Source organism: Larimichthys crocea, chromosome XII (assembly GCF_000972845.2).
Source record: "Larimichthys crocea isolate SSNF chromosome XII, L_crocea_2.0, whole genome shotgun sequence".
Lineage (NCBI taxonomy): Eukaryota > Metazoa > Chordata > Actinopteri > Sciaenidae > Larimichthys > Larimichthys crocea.
In genome coordinates, this window is record NC_040022.1 from 29,864,757 (window position 1) to 29,884,294 (window position 19,538).

A 19,538-nucleotide genomic window follows, 5' to 3' on the forward strand; every position below is an offset into this window, starting at 1 on the left:
ATTCATAAGATTTACTCGACTTATTTATGTTATCTCAATGAAAACATCACCCAAAAAAATGACCAAGAAACAGCATGATTATGTGATATAACTGCTGAATTGAGCCATCATCAATGTCATCTTGATAACTTTGTTTTTACAGTGAGGAAACACAGATGATCTCAGGCTGAAATTATTACTTTCATTAATCAATCATCAGAAACAGTTAATTAAACATAACAGTTTAATTAATTTAATGACATTTCCTTCTTCCATCTTCTCCAATATGAAAATAAAAAACTGAATCTTTAAGTACCTTTTGTGCTGTCAGTCAGATAAAGTAAAGAAGTCAAAAACTGACTGCAGTTCCTCTTGTCGTCCACCTGAGGCTGGCTCCACAAGTCCATATCCATAGATAGATATTTTATTGATCCTGAGGGAAATTCAAGCATCTAGTAGCAGTAAACATACATTACATACATACATTAAAATTAACCTATAAGATAAAACTGGATTTAAATTAGCCCTGTGCAAAGATTTTACAAATAGAAGAATATTTTTTTAAAGAAATAAGAAGTAGAACTACAAATAAACAAACTATGTACCAGAAAATGAATTAAAGTTGCAGCATTGAGTAGAAAGAAAAATAAATACTTTTATTATTCCCTTTGAAATTCTTTTTTTTTTCACTCAGTTTTACATTTTAACCCAAAATACATGTTTTGCATGCAAATGTGGAGAGAGATGGTGGAGTGATGGGCGGTTCGGTGCCTTGCTCAAGGAGGTGAAGTGACACCTGTCCAGCTACCAGTCCACCACCATACTTTGATCCATGCTGGACTTGAACCAGCCACCCTCCGGTTCCCAAGCCAAGTCTCCATGGACTGAGCTACTGCCACATATTGTACATTAAAAGTTGCTACTGTGCCAAGTGCTTACTCATGCTGGGACTTGTTGAGACTCTGTATATCATATTTTAAAGAGCACAGTCTAGACCTGATAACATGATCTTCACCTTTATACAACCATGTGAACAATATGCAAAATACTTGACATCTAAATGCCATCACATCCTTCATAAGTATCGTTTTCCTTGTCAACCCGCTCTTTCTGCTTAAAGGTATTAATAAAAAATAAAGTTTCCATCTCTAACAGCACCGTTTTCTGCCTCAGCTCAGCTTCTATTTTTAAATATTTATGCACAATTATTCTTTGCACTGTACAGCACGTCAGAGATGTCGCCTAAAGGCAGGCATACCACCTTTCTCTCTCTCTCTCTCTTTCTCCTCCTCGCCTGTCATTCTAAACATAACATGTTGACAACATACATGGAAAATAACTGACTCAGCTGTGCTGCTATTAAAAGACCTCAAATCCCAAAGTATTGCTCCGGCGGGGTGCCCGGCTGTCATGTCAGGAGCTCTGTGAATGAGCTGCTGCTGCTGCTGAGGCGTGCAGCTCCTCAGCAGAGGAATAAATCCAGAGTCCAGAGCACCTGCAGAGGCCCGAGGATCCCGAAGGAGCAGTAAGTGTTGGCTGAGATTTCATTTCCTGCAAGATCGAGGTCAGTTAATAATGACCAGCTTGCTTTAATCTGTCAGACACTCGTGCAAGAAAGTGCAGAGACACTTTATCAAACACCTGGAGGGCTTTGAGTGGCACTTTGTTTTCCCGTAAAAAAGCTGCTGCATCGATTAAAACATGCTCTGTTTCTTTTTTTTATTGATTGTGTTCACGTATCTCTTGATTTTGTAGTGGAATAGTGTGGCTCGTACTCTGGTGACTATGAGCCTTTGTGAGAGGCACAGTATCTATTTCTAGGGCAGTTTATATTTAGAAGTCTCCTCCTGAACAAACAGCCGGTGCTTGGCTTGGTAAACCCCAACCAAAAGGTTATCTTCAGAAACTAGAACATGTGAGTGCTGCTCTTTATAATTAGCTATGTTGGCAGATTACAATTTATGTAAAGGAAAGATTGTCTTATGAAAGATACATATCACACTATGAGGTTAGACAGACACTGAGTAAGAGGCCCACCACCCGTCCTACATGGGAGCTACAACCCCAAACTTTGTAGCTGTTTCATGTCTTTTTGCTGCCATTTTTTGTGTCTCTTTGTACTTGTTTTGGCTTTCTTTGTGGTTGTTTTGAGTTTCTTTGTCATTGTATGTCTCTTTGTAGTCATTTTGAGTCTCTTTGTGGTTGTTTTCTGTCTCTATGTGGTTGTTTTGTGTCTCTGTGTACTTGTTCTGACTTTCTTTGTGGTTGTTTTGAGTCTCTTTGTGGTTGTTTTCTGTCTCTATGTGGTTGTTTTGTGTCTCTGTGTACTTGTTCTGACTCTCTTTGTGGTTGTTTTGAGTTTCTTTGTGGTTGTTTTGGGTCTCTTTGTGGTTGTTTTGAGTTTCTTTGTGGTTGTTTTGAGTTTCTTTGTGGTTGTTTTGAGTTTCTTTGTCATTGTATGTCTCTTTGTTGTCGTTTTGAGTCTCTTTGTTGTTGTTTTTGGTCTCTATGTGGTAGTTTTGTGTCTCTGTCATTATTTTGTGTCTCTGTGTCACTGTGTCGTCATTTTGTGTGTCGTTTCTAACAGGTTATTCTTTACGTAAAGAAGCTTCAAGCTTATTATGAAAGATACTCAGTGACTTAGGACAATGGGCCTACATCTGTTTTCATATCTCAAATTTCATATAAAGACAATAATGGTGTGGGATTTACCAACTGGACTTGATTGCTAACATAAAGAACATGGTTAAAAATATCTTCTCTGTTTTTATTTCAGAGTAGTTAGATTTAAAAATGGTTGTAGGAGGTGAGGTGGATTCCAATGTTACGGAGCCGGAGAGCTTTTGGGTATGACACGCTACTTGTTTTTAAATGTAAATCATCTCCACTCGATACTAAATGGTCTTTGACATCCAATCTTATCTCATCTGCATCATCATAAAAATAATTTCCCATCTAAAAAGTATGTTTTAATCTTCAAACATGCTTTTACAACAAAAACGTGTTCGCTAACCCGTGATGAAAGCATCAACACTGGTGATCCTTTTTTTTTTTTAAAGGAATAGTTCAATATTTTGGGAATTATGCTTTCTTCATGAAATTTAGATGAGAATATTGACGCTACGCTCATGTCTGTACAGTAAATATGAAGCTACAATCCAACACTGGAGTGCCACAAACTGCAGTTCCTCAAACTTGAGTCAGTCTCCAGAAGTGAGTCAGTCTCCATAAGTCCCCATGTTAAATGTCCAACTTCATCAATCTTCTCATCTGAGTGAATCAGCACATTTCCCAGAATATGGAACTATGATATTTTGTGCGAGAAATTAAAAATATACCGTATATTTTATTTAAATTCTGCATATTTAATATGAAATTAAACCTTTTTTAGGATATCCTCCAAGAGATGGACCCAGTTTGGACCACCACCGTTCTCCTGGTGCCACTTGTAGTCGTGCTAACAGCTGGAGTTTTCTTCCTCTATAGCGCTGTTATCGGTCTGTTGTCCAAAACATCAGTACGCAATAAGGTGGTGGTTATAACTGATGCTTTGTCGGGCCTTGGAAAAGGTAACATAAGCATGCTTTGTTGTTAAAGACAAATAAATGACTCTGTAACGTACTTACATTCATGATTTTACAGCTATTCTTATGTCTTTTTGGGGGGATTGTCAATGAAGAATGTGCAGGTGTGTTTCACAAAGGAGGGTCGAGGTTGATCCTCTGCGGAAAAAGCTGGGAGAAACTTGAAGAACTCGCTGATGATTTGGCAAACGCATCAGACCCGACTGTAGTGAGTATACCAGCACTAAACTAAGGTGGCCAATGGATTGATTTGTGTCTGACTTGATGGATGGACGTAATCGTATGAGGCATCAATGATGAAGCAGCATTTTACTGTTGAAGCTGCCCAAGGTGGCGCCAGTTTGAACTACTTTGTAGTAGCTACAGTACTTGCGTAGCTGACTTTCCACCACCGTAGACCTCCTTCACATCATTGTTTCTCCTCCTCAGACGTTTCCTCCTAAACTGGTGCTTCTAGATTTTGGAGATATGGACAGCATGCCCGAGGTGATCGAAGAGATCCTCGAGTGTTACGGCTGCCTGGACATCCTCATCCTCAACAGCAGCATGAAGTTTAAAGCGCCTGTACAAAATGTGTCTCTGGAGATGGACAAGTTGCTAATGGACAACAACTACTTTGGACCGACCACACTGGCCAAAGGTAGATGATGACAACACACAGATTTAAGTCTGCAATTAAAGGATAGTGTTGTCACATTTTTTCTGTTGCTTGCTTCTTCTTGCTTTGCAGTGTGTTGAACATTTCTGTTTCAGGTGTGCTGCCCTCCATGATCTCCAGGAGAACCGGTCACCTGCTGCTGATCAACAGCATCCAAGGCAAACTAGCTGTGCCTTTCCGTGCTACATGTGAGTTCATAACTCTGAAGTTTGAGACTTTGATTGTCTGATGGGTGTTTTTTGAAATGAAAACCACATTTCTAGCCTTGCTTGGTGCCATGTCATTGATCTGACATTCCATTATTCTGAAACCCCAATAGTCCAAAAATGTCCCATTAGACCAAAAACCAATTAATTCGATGGCCTGTTATTCTGAAAACAAACACCTGTTGCTCCAGTGGCCTGTTGTTTTCAAACCCCAATTGTCCCATTGGACCAAAAGCTCATTTGTTCAATGGCCCGTTATTACAAAAACAAACCCTCTTTCTTGTTGTTCCGTAACCGCAATAGTCCAAAAAATTGTCCCATTGCTCCACCAGCTTACTTATGTAACTTAACTACTAACTACTGTACTTATTTGAACCCAAACCATGATCTTTTCCTAAACCACGTTTGTAGCACATGTGTAGTATGTTTGGTGCAATAGCCTGACCAAATTGCGATTGTTTCATGGCGTTAACCACGTGTTTATTATTGTTACCATGACAACAAAGGTCACCACATCACTTGTCTTTGTCCTGAATAATCGGCCGTTGGACAAATGGGCTTTTGGTCCAATGGGTCTTTATTTGGACTGTTAGGGGTTTCAGAATAATGGCCCGTCGTTACAATGCTCTATGGTCTTCATCTTAAAAATTGTCTCAACCACTCTTGACTGGACAGCATTCATGGTTCCCAGAGGATGAACCCTGCTGACTTTGGTGATCTTGTGACTTTCAGCTCGATGAGCTTAATGTTTGTGGTTTGGAGTTAAATGTCTCAACCACAACTGGATGGATTTTCCATAAAGTTTCGTACAGATATTCATGTTCCTCTCAGGATGAATTGTAATGACTTTGGTGATCCTCTGATGCTTCATCTAGCGCCACCATCTCGTCAATACTTTGCTTTAGGACCAAATTCCTGCGTAACTAATAACATTTATTAGTGACATTCAAGTGTGTTACTTTGGGTATTTTTCAGATGCAGCCTCCAAACATGCCGTTCAGGCTTTCTTTGACTCCCTGAGAGCCGAAGTGGAAGAGTACGGCATCTCTGTCAGCACCATCAACCACACCTTCATCAGCCCCTCTTCATCTGAGAGCACGGAGGCAGCCTCCTCCAAATCCATCTGGTCCTGTAAGTCAAAGAAAAACATTATTTGTCCCCAGAGGATGATTTATATTGCCCTTCGGTAGAGCAAGATGTATTTTTTAGGGGTGTAGATACATCATTTTAGAATATATAAAAGCTGTGTTGTGTCTCTCCAGTGCTGTACACGAAGAAACCACTCGGCGTTTCTCCAGACGAGGCAGCGACTGAGATTGTGAAAACTCTAAGCAACAAGAGGAAAGAGGTGGTAATTGCTCCCTCGCTCCCCAAGGTGGCCATCTACGCCAGGTCCTTCTTCCCTAATGTGTTCTTTGCCGTGATGGCTGCAGGAGTGAACAATGCTGCCGCCTCCGAGAAGATGTAGAGCTGCTTTAACGTCACCGTGATGAGCGATGATGTTTATGACAGGGTGAAACCCATCAGTGGAAATGTTAAAAATGAAGAATGGCTGCAAGCTGATGATCTCACAGTCGCTCGTTCATCCATGCAGTCTGAAAATAATATTGATGATCTGTTGTTTGTGTGGATTAATGTTTAGTCCTGAACCTCCAGACTGCATCTCAGTTTTCGTCTTAAATTAAAAAGCTCTTAAACGTGTGAAAAAAATGAAAATGTATCTGTTCTTGTATTTGTGGACATTTAGAGCACAAATAAAAGTATTTATGTGTAAGGCCGGCTCACACAGCAGTTTTTTTTATTTAAACAACAGTTTATTTCTGGCATCAGGAGATGAAAACATTTTATTTTACAGGTCCGACAGGTCCACATAATTTCCCAAGGAGATTTCCTGCAAATAATTATAGAATTTGGCAGTGATTGTAAGCGCCAGGATGAAAGCCAGCGCCTCCAAATCTGAGGCCAACGGTTCTCTGCTGGAAAACGGTGGATTGGGTCGGGAGTGAGTTCAAACATCTCGGGGGTTCTTGTTCAAGAGCGATGGGGGAAAACAGAGCGTGAGATGGATCGATGGGTTGGTGAGGTGTCAGCAGTACTGTGGACGTTGTACTGGAAGTCAAAGCTCTTGAGTTTTCAGCCTGGGAACACCTCGGGCTCCTCCAGCTAAATACTTAATTGGACTACATTTTATGGAGAGGTGATTGTGGGTGACCATTCACACCCCATGCACTCTTCTCCCTGCTGCCTTCTAGCTGAGATTTCATCAATTTAAAAGCCAACGAATGTGACAGAGTTTCATCCCATAGGCAATCAGACTGTTAAACAAGCTGCACGTTGCACATATATTCATGCAACTGTGCAGCTTTTATCTCTGCTGTTACTCACCGACCAGTCCTCTAAGCTGAATTCAACCGTTAGAAACCTTTGACAGTCACCTCAGGTTTGACAAACACATCAACAACGTTGTCAGGACTAGTTTCTTCCAGTTGCGTCTCCTGGCCAAAGTAAAAATGTTTTTAAGCCGTCACGACCTTGAGAAAGCCATCCGTGCTTTAATAAGCTCAAGGTTAGACTATTGTAATGCACTTTATGTTGGCGTCTCCCAGTCGTCCCTCAGTCAACTTCAAGTTGTGCAAAACGCTGCTGCCCGTCTTTTAACTAACACCAGCAAATGTGCGCACATCACTCCTGTTCTTAACTCCCTTCATTGGCTTCCTGTCCTTTATTGAATTGATTTTAAACTTTTAACATTTATCTGAGCTTTTAACTGTCCGCAATCCCGCTAGAGCTCTGAGGTCTACAGATCAACTTTTGCTGGAAGTGCCCAGGTCAAAATACAAACACTGGGGTGACCGAGCGTTTTCCGTCGCCGCCCCTGGAATAAGCTCCCCGTGGAGATGCGTCTTGTTTCTGACATGGGCCTTTTTAAATCCAAGCTAAAAACCCACTTATTTAGGATGGCTGTTAACACCCAGTAGTATGATGACACTTTTATCATTTCTTATTCAGTTTTGTTGCATTTTATTGTTTTTATTTTGTTTGTTTTATACCTATTGTTCTCGTTATTTATTATCTACTGTAAAGCACTTTGGTACACCGAAAGGACTGTTGGAAAGGGCTGTATAAATAAAGTACATTTACATTTACTCAGTTCAGGTCAATATCTACCTCTTACCTCATATGTGGGTCATTACAGTGTTAATGATCTCCCTGTGTGTGATGCCCCCCGGTGGACGGTCGGTACAACAAACCCTGCATGCTGTGCACAGTTATGGCGCTTAATAACATATTATCCAGGCTCACAGCTGTAACCGTCAGAGGGAACTCTTTCCCGGCCGCCTTCGCCTCGTTGAGCTCCGGCTGCGGTTTAACGGTGCAACACGACCGACAGAACCGGCGCTTCACCGTCACTCCGGGCAGCGGGGCTGGTGAGTAGAGAGACCCGGGGCTGACGCTCTGGTGTCCGGGGAGATTCCGTACGAGAGCCCGGCGTCCATTTGTGGCTTGTTGGAAAATCTGTACAAATGCTGCGATATATTGATTTATAAATACTTTGCATGACTATATAAAGCTGTTTAAGCGATTCTGCTCAATACTGATAGTGTAGTTTTTTGTTCTGAAGGTAAAATCACGTTACCAAACTCGGTTAAGAAATCAGTGAATTTAAGGATTTATCGCCTTAGGACAAAGGTTTTACAGATTATATGAATTATTTTGACTTAATACGATTTGTTTATATCCACCTAATAATTCGGCATACATATCACGAGCAAAAGTAACACATTATAGCATATTTTTTTGGCATTTTGTCCACTGCAGCACAGTTGTAGCAGGCGAGTGGAGGCCATCTAAATCAATGTATTTTCAAAGGGAGTTTGGTGTCTGTATCAAATGACCTTTGGGGCCTCATACAACATTCAGTTTACATTTTAATAAATATTTGAATAATAAAAGTTGATTTATTTATTGTTTTATTTGCTCTGTAAACCACCTTTCTGTCCATAGGGGTCCATGACTGTGCGGTCCTTCACTACAGATTCACCGGCCACAAAGAGGTGGATCTAATGTCGACCTATGTGCCGGAGACATTCAGGGGTCAAGGTGTCGCTGCACTGCTGTCACAGGTAAGAGTCCAAATTTTCAACTCATTTTAACCATTGTTTATTGGATGTTTTTAATATATTTAATGTTTACAGGCTGCCATTGACTTTCTGGTTGAAGAAGAACTCAAGGCTCACGTCTCCTGTTGGTATATAAAGAAATACATCGAGGAGCGCCCACTGCAGCGTTACAAAGACCTCGTTATCAAGTGACTGTCCAGTACGACCTGATATATTACCTCAAATCAACAAAAACCTCGTGTACGTTAATGTGGGGCCAAATGCAGGATGGATCTGCAACAACGTGGTTATAAATAATTAATAAAAATATATTTTTTATATGTAATTGTGCTTTTTAAATCTGTAGTTGGAGTATTATTTATTAATTACACAAATGATGACACAGTGACATTGAAATATTACTAAAAGTGTAATGTTTGGATGTTTCTGAGGCGTATATGTTGATAAATAAAACATTTTCTTTATTTAAAGCAACACTGTGTAACTTTTTGAGTTGTTTATTTTGCATCTTCGGTAACATCTATGCTCTCCTGTCCAGCCGATCACAGTCAGTGTATCTTTTGTTCCAATAGATGTCAGTCTTCCTCCATCACAGACTCCTCCCTTCACTCCTGGTTCAGTCTCGTCCTGTCAATGTTTGATTCATAACTCAAATTAAAAAACATCCATTATACAGCAGAGAACAAATCCACGAGCATCAGTCCAACATAAATCAAAGACTTAAGCTGCTCCAAGACAAGTCAGATGTTTTAAATTGAAGTTAATCGGTAACACAGATGAAAATACTTTTAAACACTGTTTCTTCAGCATAATTTCAGACGCTCCTCCGCGTGTAAATACTGTAAACACATCTGCCAAGCAATGATCGTCGTTCATTTACCAACAGTCTGATCATCTCTCCTCCCATCTGCTCCTGAATAACACTCTTCATCATCATGATACTCACAGTGTTGGCTCACATTTAAAATTTACTTTTTGTTGCCAAACATCATCTCTCTCCTCAGATGTGTGATGACATGATACATGAAAGGACCATGAGACAAAGAGCTGCTCGGATCAGACATGTAAAAGACACCAAACCAAAACATACAGACAGGCTAAAGAGGCTCAAAACTAATTTGTCTTTATGGTAATTTTGTGTCTCTTTATGGTAATTTTGTGTCTCTTTATGGTAATTTTGTGTCTCTTTGTAGTCATTTTGTGTCTCTTTATGGTCATTTTGTGCCTCTTTGTTGTCATTTTGTGTCTCTTTATGGTCATTTTGTGCCTCTTTATAGTCATTTTGTGTCTCTTTATGGTCATTCTGTGTCTCTTTATAGTCATTTTGTGCCTCTTTATGGTCATTTTGTGTCTCTTTATGGTCATTTTGTGTCTCTTTGTTGTCATTTTGTGTCTCTTTGTTGTCATTTTGTGTCTCTTTATAGTCATTTTGTGTCTCTTTATGGTCATTTTGTGCCTCTTTGTTGTCATTTTGTGTCTCTTTATAGTCATTTTGTGTCTCTTTATTGTCATTTTGTGTCTCTTTATGGTCATTTTGTGTCTCTTTGTAGTCATTTTGTGTCTGTTTATGGTAATTTTGTGTCTGTTTATGGTAATTTTGTGTCTGTTTATGGTAATTTTGTGTCTCTTTATGGTCATTTTGTGCCTCTCTATGGTCATTTTGTGTCTCTTTGTTGTCATTTTGTGTCTCTTTATAGTCATTTTGTGTCTCTATGGTCATTTTGTGCCTCTTTGTAGTCATTTTGTGTCTCTTTGTGGTCATTTTGTGTCTCTTTATAGTCATTTTGTGCCTCTTTATGGTCATTTTGTGTCTCTTTATGGTCATTTTGTGTCTCTTTGTAGTCATTTTGTGTCTCTTTATGGTAATTTTGTGTCTGTTTATGGTAATTTTGTGTCTGTTTATGGTAATTTTGTGTCTCTTTATGGTCATTTTGTGTCTCTTTGTGGTCATTTTGTGTCGGTTTATGGTCATTTTGTGTCTCTTTATGTTTATTTTGTGCCTCTTTATAGTCATTTTGTGCCTCTTTATGGTCATTTTGTGTCTCTTTATGTTCATTTTGTGTCTCTTTATGGTCATTTTGTGTCTCTTTGTAGTCATTTTGTGTCTGTTTATGGTCATTTTGTGTCTCTTTGTAGTCATTTTGTGTCTCTTTATGGTCAATTTGTGTCTCTTTGTGGTCATTTTGGTCATCATATTAGTTTTGTGTCCATTTGCAATAGGACTTTCAGTCCTTTAACCCTTTGGGCCTGCAATTTAAATAAAGGTAAATTCAGAAAATATGTCCAAAGTTGAACAAACATGAAGAATCTGTAAGACAATCAGCCTCAGTGGGTAATGCAAGGCAGGGATCTATTTTCAGCAGTACTCCTCTCCCTGTTGTTCCGATCCACTGTCCATCTCGAGCACATACGTCGTCCCCGTGGACGGTTCGTGGCCGTTGACCGGCAGGTCCAGCTGTGCCTCAACATCAGCGGGCACAGCGGTCAGGTACATGTCCCACATCTGCTCTGGGAGGTCCAGCTCGATCACCATCTGCTTGATCATCAGGCTCTTCTCGATGTTTCGCCGCTTGTATTTAAACTCGATGATCGTCTTTGTGTATCTGTTGAGCGCCGTCACTGCAGAGCCCATGCAGGTGCCAAAAGAGCCCCATGCTAAGCTAAAGGAGAGGGTTGAAAACAGTATTAGACACCAACATGGCAACAGGTTGGTGCCGCACAAGAGTAAATCTGGGACTGACTTTCAGTGGTTGGTGAGAGCTTGGTGAAATAAAAGACTGTTCACAAGCTTCTGGTCGAGACAGAAAGTTAAAAGACAACATTACGCAGTCGCAGATGTAAAGAGTGCTTACACATAAGACCAGCTGTAGTCCCAGGTCTTGGGTCTCCAGTCTTCTGGCCCCATAGCGACAGCCAGCTGGAATATGGTGGTAAACATCATGTGGGCCACCATCCCACAAAGGCCTGAGAAAAAGAGCAGTTATATGTACACCTGAATATTTCTGAAACACTGACCCACTGTGGGGTTTTGTTACAAATACAACAAGAAGTGTATAGTGCATAAACTGAAAGAGGGTCCATGGACCTCTCTCATCCAGCACTCTGCCTCTCCACAGCTGCTTTTCTTGGGATTAATTCATAACAACAGGGGGTGGGGGATGGGATGGGATGGGATGGGAGGGAGCTCCTATGGGCAGGTCCTGGCACAGCCCATAACCGCTGCCCCGGCTCCAATCCGATTAGTCCGACAAACCAGCAAATCCTCCGAGGAAGTGAGTGGACATGGGGCATGCTGCTGACTAACCTCACCTCCTTCAGCCTGGACTGCTGCCCTGCTGCTGCATGCGATGCTACACATCATGCTACATTATGGAGAACATTGAACATTATGTAACTTTTCTATCATAAACTAACAGATTTTAAATCCTGTTGATGCTACACTGACTTGTGATCAGGTGAACGGTGTCTCTGTCATTCGTACGTCTCTTCTCACACTATGTAACTTTGGGCTCCGGGTCCGGAGAAGTACGTAACGCTTAACGGCACTAAGAAGTTTTGGACCACCGGGAAGAAGAGGAGGTTTTCATACGGGAATGCTGACAGTGTGAAGAGCCAGTGTCCTGCCAGAACAAGAGCTGTGCAAACCGGCAATGTAACCGGGCTCAGCAGCCTCTATGGACATAATGGCAGAGGTGAAAAGACTCACCTTTGTGTTGTTTGTTTAAGTAAGTTTTCTAGTTTTCTTTGCCCCAGTTTGGATGAAAGCCCCCATTGGGACTTAACGGTTAATGTTTTTTTCCCTAAACGACCACAAGAGGCAACAGTGAGCTCATTCAATTAGGTCAAATTTATGCTCACGGACGAAGACAAACTGCTGACAAATATGAGCCCGACACCTCCGTTAAAGAGCGGGTGATTGATTTAATTAACGTTAACCTGAAGTAGACAGAAGCAGAGCTTGTTTTGTTACCTGACAGGGCGGTGCACATGGCGGCGAAGGCACTAAGCTTCAGTTTGTTCATGATACTAAAGCTGGGACATTGCTCCAGGGTCATCAGAGCCCCGCCTGTGAAGAGCAGGGTGAGGTACAGACTCTCAGCCACTATACACAACCACAGGACCCCTAAAAAACAGAGGGAGGATTGTGGTTAGTTATCTCACAATTCCTAATGTCCTCACAATACTGAATGTCCTCACAATTCCTAATGTCGATCAATTTCCGTCTCTTTAAAAAACATTCAAACAAGCCATTCGCTCATACTTTCAAATGTCGAAATAACGTTTTTACAAACCTCTCTCGTGTTCTGGTGCGATCTCTGAGAAGTCTCGACAGTTGAACCCTGTAAACGGAAGAAAAAGCAGTAAACAATAACACTTGTGCACTGACTCAGAGACTCTCTTGGCTGTAGTAACAAGTCAATTAAAATTGATGCGTTCAAAGGGAATTAATGGCATTTTCAACATAATTAATACCAAATTACAGTTTTCTTCCAGGAAGCCTCATGAAAAATCATTCGAAATGAGCAATAATCCAATGAGAGGATTTAACTGTAATGCAACAAAGAAAACTTTAATTATTTACAATATTCTCCTTGTCATCACCGTCAGTAGAAATCTACAGGCTATCATGCACCATGTAGGATTATTACCTGCTACATCTCACAGTGGTTTTGCTGAATTTCTATGAATTCATATTTGATTTAGTTTTTTTGCCTTTTACACTTTCCATAATCAACATGCAAACTCAGCTATGGGTCTGAATTATCATCATGTTGATATATAAAGCTGCCAGAAACACAAAATACATGAAAACTGACACAGGTACAAAGACATACTGTGTGGCCCCACATCAGCACTTTTAACTCGCCTTGTTGCTACTTAATATACAAATAATACAAAATAAAATTCATGTTCTGTGAATTCACACATGGAGAGATGGACTCCTCAGGTGTTAACATTTATAACCTGTAGACCTGAGAGTCCTCCGTCAGGCTTACCGTTCATGTCGGCGGCCTGCTCACAGGAGAAAAATATTCCCGCGTGGAACTTCCTCAAAAGAAACTTCTCCTCTCCGGTCTCAAAGATGTACTGCACCAAGCGGCTGTCGTTGATGTTGGAGCTGTTGAAACGGATGCAGAACCACTGCTTTACCTTCACTGGCGGTCCTGTGCAGAAAGGTTTGGGCACCTTCCTGGTCCCCTCGCACCAGTAGTTGGTGGTCACCGCTGATAAGGCAAAAGCAAACGCCACAAAGTTGAGGGTGATTGCCAGAGAAGCCCGCCGGCCACGCTCTAGCCTCATGGTCGAGGCCAGGCCAGGAGACATGAAATAAAGAGGCGACTAATCCCGGCTTTCGATATGCAGCCACCGTGTTTCGCCTCCCAGCAGAAATATCAAATCTTCATAATCTTGTTGTATTTGAGGCTCCTTGGGTGCGACGTCCATACACCCCTCCGCCGACTCTAATGATGTGCTACCACCTTGATTAAAGCATTCATAGAAACCCATTGCAGTCCGTCGACTCTTCGCTTTTCCCTGCTTCATTTGAACTCTTTCACTCTCTGATGCTCGTCTAACCACGTCGCTCCTCCCCTCCTACAAATCTTTGCCTGCAATATTATCCATTACAAATAGCAAATTATATTCCAGACTTCCTTTGAGCATACAAATAAAAAGAAGATTACTATGAGCTAGGATCATAATCCAGGACAAGTCCTGTTTACAGTTCCCAGATTTTCTTGCATTTCATGTCAAGGCGCATCTCAAAGTAACTGCAGCCAAAGACATAAGATCGAGTTTTACAGTCACTAAACCGTGACATAATATGTACAGTCTGATATGAAATGTGTGTGTGTGTCATGTTTCACCACACAAATGAAGACAAATTACTTATAGGAGTAAGACAGATTACAGATGTTAGGAGAAACATCTGCCGTCTTCGGTCTCAAGCATTTGTATTTTCCATTAAACTTCATCAACAACCAACCATCCTACCCTTCCACTCATATAAAACCAAGCCTCCCAACTCTAAAGACTATGGTCTGCTACAAAACGTACTGGCACTTCCAAACACACACACTGAGTTGCAGGTTCATCCTCATGGGACCATGAATGTCCGTCCATCTATCAAGCTCTAGAGATGGGAATGTCCAACTGTCAGTAGATTGACTGGTCCTCTAATTCACAGTCAAATATCTCCAAGTCAGTTGGATTGCCATGAAACTTATACACAGATATTCACGCTCCCAGAGGATAATTCTGAAGATTTCTCATGTGCTACAGTTTAGTAACAGTTTTAGTTTTCAGAGAAATGCCTCAACAACTACTGGATGGATTGCCATGAAATGTGGCTCATACACTCATGATACATCCTAAGATGGTGATTTTTATTCCAACACCGTCTTCAGTCAGACACTTGGTTTATGACCACAACACGTTTTAAACTTTCTGTTTAGTTCTAATCAGCAAGTGTTAGCATACAAATAACCTGGAAATAAAACCTGAACATTCATTCAATCAATCACAGCAACCATGTCATGTTTTCTGAGCCAAATCCAAAACACACACTATACATACAAATGCAAAATAACAATAAAAAGGTCATGCAAAGTAAAAGTCCAGGATTATTCTGATTTAAGTCCTCTGAGAACCACAACAACAACAACCATGTTAAACTGATGTACGTATGATTTGTTTTATACGTGATAACCCCCAACCATGGACCTCTATGGTCCTGAGTATGGACATGTTAAATAAAGACCTATAAAAACTTAAGTGGTGACTCAAAATTGCCAATAGGTCTGATATGAATAATGAATAAATAATAGCCAACCAAGACCAGCACAAACCTTTGTCTTTTCTAAGCAGCGAGGACGAAACGTGTACCTAAGTGTATATAGAATATATTATTGGAAAACTCAGAAATGGGTACGATGGTCTGATTTATGTGAATGGACTTTAGCATCTTTGCTTTCTTTATTTCTAATAAAATCCATAAATGTTGATTGTTCGTGCAGTGAATTCATCTTCAAACCTGACAGCAGTACTTTGATTAGTCACCAGCATCTCACTGAGTAATTCCCCTGAATACAAAGAGATTATTCCGAACATTAGCTTCCACAGTCCAACGTTACACTTGATGAAGTTGTAAGCCTGTTGTACAAGACTCATCCCTTTTTTTTTTTTTACACAATAACTACCTCCCACAGAGAAATCTCATTTTGATATTGTAATATCAGAGCGAACAACCGACAGATGTGAAGTCTCAGAGACACTTGACATGCAACATCTTCACATCTCATAGTTTTTATCAGAGTAGTACTTATAGCTGCCATTACACAGCAGATATACGGATCCCAGTTCTTTAATTACCTTCACTTGCTGTGGTTTTGGCACTACTGCAGCAGATGGTCTTGTAATCTGGTCTGAGACTTTTATACGGGAGAAACAGATAATCTCATCCCACTGCGGAGGAGCAGCCCACCCCACCCAGGTCTTCCCCAGCATCCAGCCGGCCCTCGCCTGCATCCCACTGCTCGGTTAGTGCTGACGGACGTCTTGTTTAAACAAAACCGTCGCTGAAAATCTGCTGAGGAACAGAAGTCATGCAAAGTGTTTACATCCTACAAACAACGAAACCAAAGATATTGAAAGAAAATACTCATGAACAAGTAAAAATCAATCCAGGTGTATTCAAATACTTTAAATAAACTAGTTTGATTAAAAGTGACAGAAGAGGACCCGGAATAGATCCCTGAGGAACTCCTTTGGACACGCGACTACCTTACAAATCATTTTATTTTAGTTAACATTATCCAGTATATTAACACCAGGGCACTTTTACATTTACCCATTTTTAGATAGCAATTGATGAGGTTATGTAATGTTTTGTAAATTTAATTGATTGTCAGGGAATACAGTAACCTACCGGGGTGGTTTTCTTGCCAGGTTTGGCTCCTGGCGTCACAGAGCTGAGTCAGTTTGGTTAGCTACAGGCTGAACGAGCTAACGACAGTTAGTGGTTTACTACTTAGCAATCAGGAAAGTCTGTAAATCACCTCGGTAGTGTAACGTAATTCACTGTTGGTGTCAGAGGCTGTGCTATAACCCGGTCTGGCTGCTGAGCCCAGTTCTATTATATTCTGCATAATAATATTAAACAAAAATCCAAACATGTTGAATAAAATGTGTTTTAATAAATAAAATGTATTAATTAATTTGAAAAATGAAGGTATAGTAAATACAATAAAGCCAAATATAGCTAGACAGCATGCTACTTCTATTCCCAATTATGTTTTATGTGTAGTCTGGTGTAATCTAACATCACAGTGAGTTAATCTCAGGCATGGCAGATGGGATTTATGTAATAATGCTACAAAAGACATAAAAGGTCCCCCAGATGTTGACCTTTACAGTGTTAGCCACCTGTGTTTAATCCTCTGCTACTTATACCTCCATTATTTAACTGTCTTCAAAAAGGTGTCATAGTGTTGTGACGTAGTTATCCCCTTAATCTTCAAGGCAGCTGTCTGGATTTAGGTAGTGATGACCATAATCCCGTTTGGCACCTTGAGGGGCTGCCGTGGTGAACACAAGGCAGAGTGACTCGAACAAGGGCTGCAGAGGTTTTAACCCCAAACACAGGAAAGCAAGAGGACAGAAAGAAGACATTTCATCTTTGTGATTATCAGTTTGTAGGATGGGGAATTCTAAGAGCAGCGCTTTGTCGAAGGAGCTCCTGGAAGATCTCAAATCCAACACGAAATACTCAGAGGCTGAGCTCTGCACCTGGTACCAGTCCTTCCTGAAGGAGTGTCCAAGCGGGAAGATCAGTAAGGAGCAATTCGAAGGCATCTACGCCAGCTTCTTCCCAAACGCAGACCCCACGGAGTACGCACGGCATGTTTTTAGGAGTTTTGACACCAACGCCGACGGTACTTTGGACTTTAAGGAGTACATTGTCGCTCTGCACCTCACATCCGGGGGAAAGACTCTGCAGAAGCTGGAGTGGGCCTTCGCCCTGTACGACGTGGACGGGAATGGAACCATCAGCAATAATGAAATCCTAGAGATTGTTAGGGTACTCATACCTCCTACCTTAAGTTTCCTTGATCCCTGCAGTAATTAATAATGTTTGTGTTCTATTCAGCCTCTTTTCACGACTTTAACATGAAAACAAGACAGTGTATTGTTCCAAAATTTGGTTTAATTGCTTGGGAGATAATTTATCATCTCATGTGTTGCTATTTCTGTCCGTAATGAAAACAAAATCAACAAAACAAAAGAAAAACGGCTTTGTTATGTAGCTGAATAGGATTGTAAGTACATAATTAATGACTCCAAAATTGTAGACTTTGTTTTAAATCTTGTAACAGGCAGTGCTGTCATCTTTAGTCCAAAAAAACAGCCAAACATTTAATAGAAACTCAAAGTCAATCAACAAAATGTCAATGTTGTCATGATTAATGATGGATTTTCTGCCGTTGTAAGCTACATGAACCTTTATATTCCTATAAATATAATTCTGTACTGTAAATACACTGTAAAAACATGTTTAAAAATTACTCTCATGCAGTCAATATTCAACATGATTCCTGTTGATGACCAGAAGAACCTCCCCGAGGATGAAAACACACCGGAGAAGAGGGCTGAAAAGATCTGGCAGTTCTTTGGGAAGAAGGAGAACGGTAACTTCATTTAAAAGTTCCTTTAAAAGCTGTTTTTAAAAAAAAGCTTTTTCTAAACCTTTATTTAAACGCTTGCTCTACTTTTTCAGATAAAATCTCAGAGGGAGAATTTATTCAAGGCGTGATGGACAACAAGGACATCCTGCGGTTGATACAATACGATGAGCCTCAGAAAATTAAAGACAAGCTCAAAGAGAAGAAACATTAATATATATATATATATATATATAAAAAGCTCCTTCGTGTGATTTTCTAAGACTGTTTTATTTTTTCTGTCTACACTCTAACACGATCTGTGTACTTGACCCACATTTTTTTGAATTTCATTCATTTATGAACTTTTTCTCTTTGTACCCAGAAAACATCAAAGTAAAAGGACTCAAAGACAATTGAAGCGCCGAGTTTGAAACTTTGAAATTGTGATCTGTATGTAAGTGTCGTCATTAAACTGTCCAACAAAGCCAAATAACTACATATTTATTTAAAATTGTCCTGGATAAAAACCTTTTGATATCTCACCCTGCTATATTATACTTTGTACTAATTCACCCACTCATATTCGAGAACTTTGCGAGGTGAAAAGACAGCTGGCGGTGCTAAATTTCTAGTCGGTGCCATTAGAAGAAGAAAGTGCAACAGGTTGCCATCGTTAGCCAGTATAAACTGAACAGTTCCTTCTTTTCCCCTGTACTTTGTCGCAAAACTTAATATTTCTGCATCTCGAATTTGTCACCGTATCCCAACCTGACGTCCACACATGTCTGACAGCACTTCCTGACCTCCTCCCTCCCCCACTAGCCTTTTCCGGACAGCTAATTTACTCTCTCATGTCTGGCGGTGTTCCGGCATGTTTGTTCACACTTCATTAGGTTGATAGCAAGAAAGTCGTGACGAGAGCTCCTTATAAAAGGAATTAGGCTCGGGTTAACAATCCGCCTGTATCAGCCAATCCTATTAGGAGCTGAAGGTCAGTTGAGACAAACAAGCTCTTACTTAATGAGGAATACACTGGTTGTGTAACGCTCGTATGGGTAGCTTGTAACTTCAAATCCAGACTCTTTGGGATCTTTTTGAAAATGATTTCTCTTGAGTGATAATGGGTACATCAATGCAAGGAACACAACAGTGGCCTTCTACAAGAGATGTAGCAACAATAAAGTTGGAAACTTTTGAAGCCACACAGCTTGTGGACTACATAAGTTCTACTTTTTGATAAATCTGTTTTTTTTTATTGTATAATTTTGCATAGATGTCTGCTTATGACAAAACGAAATGGTTATATTCATTGGATACGATACAGTTTG

The 19,538-nt window shown here is 40.4% G+C and overlaps 4 protein-coding genes across 4 annotated transcripts; 3 read left to right on the top strand and 1 right to left on the bottom strand.

Annotated features, from left to right (window-relative positions):
* The first annotated feature begins 1,375 nt into the window (after positions 1-1,375).
* On the top strand, positions 1,376-6,201 carry dhrs7ca (dehydrogenase/reductase (SDR family) member 7Ca). The gene is made up of 7 exons (XM_019258260.2): positions 1,376-1,504; positions 3,371-3,548; positions 3,659-3,771; positions 3,993-4,203; positions 4,317-4,409; positions 5,403-5,558; positions 5,690-6,201. The coding sequence occupies exons 2-7, from the start codon at positions 3,386-3,388 to the stop codon at positions 5,893-5,895; spliced, it is 942 nt and encodes a 313-aa protein (XP_019113805.1). The 5' UTR covers positions 1,376-1,504; positions 3,371-3,385; the 3' UTR covers positions 5,896-6,201.
* A 1,429-nt stretch (positions 6,202-7,630) lies between these two features.
* On the top strand, positions 7,631-8,973 carry LOC104933986 (protein NATD1). The gene is made up of 3 exons (XM_010749542.3): positions 7,631-7,855; positions 8,433-8,551; positions 8,624-8,973. The coding sequence occupies exons 1-3, from the start codon at positions 7,684-7,686 to the stop codon at positions 8,738-8,740; spliced, it is 408 nt and encodes a 135-aa protein (XP_010747844.3). The 5' UTR covers positions 7,631-7,683; the 3' UTR covers positions 8,741-8,973.
* A 1,686-nt stretch (positions 8,974-10,659) lies between these two features.
* On the bottom strand, positions 10,660-16,004 carry LOC104933995 (germ cell-specific gene 1-like protein). The gene is made up of 6 exons (XM_010749551.3): positions 15,920-16,004; positions 13,546-13,773; positions 12,841-12,888; positions 12,519-12,671; positions 11,401-11,512; positions 10,660-11,208 (listed from the first exon to the last, which is right to left on the bottom strand). The coding sequence occupies exons 2-6, from the start codon at positions 13,550-13,552 to the stop codon at positions 10,905-10,907; spliced, it is 624 nt and encodes a 207-aa protein (XP_010747853.3). The 5' UTR covers positions 13,553-13,773; positions 15,920-16,004; the 3' UTR covers positions 10,660-10,904.
* A 945-nt stretch (positions 16,005-16,949) lies between these two features.
* Positions 16,950-18,442, top strand: rcvrna (recoverin a). The gene is made up of 3 exons (XM_010749541.3): positions 16,950-17,627; positions 18,123-18,234; positions 18,324-18,442. Exons 1-3 carry the CDS (start codon positions 17,247-17,249, stop codon positions 18,440-18,442), a joined length of 612 nt encoding a protein of 203 aa, XP_010747843.3. The 5' UTR covers positions 16,950-17,246.
* The last annotated feature ends 1,096 nt before the right edge of the window (positions 18,443-19,538 follow it).

Excerpts from the sequence above, each read along its gene's own strand:
- dhrs7ca (XM_019258260.2), top strand. The coding sequence starts at position 3,386 with ATGGACCCAGTTTGGACCACCACCGTTCTCCTGGTGCCACTTGTAGTC. Across the intron at positions 4,204-4,316 it reads ACCGACCACACTGGCCAAAG|GTGTGCTGCCCTCCATGATC; the intron begins GTAGATGATGAC and ends TTTCTGTTTCAG. Across the intron at positions 5,559-5,689 it reads CTCCAAATCCATCTGGTCCT|TGCTGTACACGAAGAAACCA; the intron begins GTAAGTCAAAGA and ends GTGTCTCTCCAG.
- LOC104933986 (XM_010749542.3), top strand. The coding sequence starts at position 7,684 with ATGCTGTGCACAGTTATGGCGCTTAATAACATATTATCCAGGCTCACA. Across the intron at positions 7,856-8,432 it reads CACTCCGGGCAGCGGGGCTG|GGGTCCATGACTGTGCGGTC; the intron begins GTGAGTAGAGAG and ends TTCTGTCCATAG. Across the intron at positions 8,552-8,623 it reads TCGCTGCACTGCTGTCACAG|GCTGCCATTGACTTTCTGGT; the intron begins GTAAGAGTCCAA and ends TAATGTTTACAG.
- LOC104933995 (XM_010749551.3), bottom strand. Across the intron at positions 11,513-12,518 it reads CATGTGCACCGCCCTGTCAG|GCCTTTGTGGGATGGTGGCC; the intron begins GTAACAAAACAA and ends TCTTTTTCTCAG. Across the intron at positions 11,209-11,400 it reads GACTACAGCTGGTCTTATGT|CTTAGCATGGGGCTCTTTTG; the intron begins GTAAGCACTCTT and ends CCTCTCCTTTAG.
- rcvrna (XM_010749541.3), top strand. The coding sequence starts at position 17,247 with ATGGGGAATTCTAAGAGCAGCGCTTTGTCGAAGGAGCTCCTGGAAGAT. Across the intron at positions 17,628-18,122 it reads AAATCCTAGAGATTGTTAGG|TCAATATTCAACATGATTCC; the intron begins GTACTCATACCT and ends ACTCTCATGCAG. Across the intron at positions 18,235-18,323 it reads CTTTGGGAAGAAGGAGAACG|ATAAAATCTCAGAGGGAGAA; the intron begins GTAACTTCATTT and ends CTACTTTTTCAG.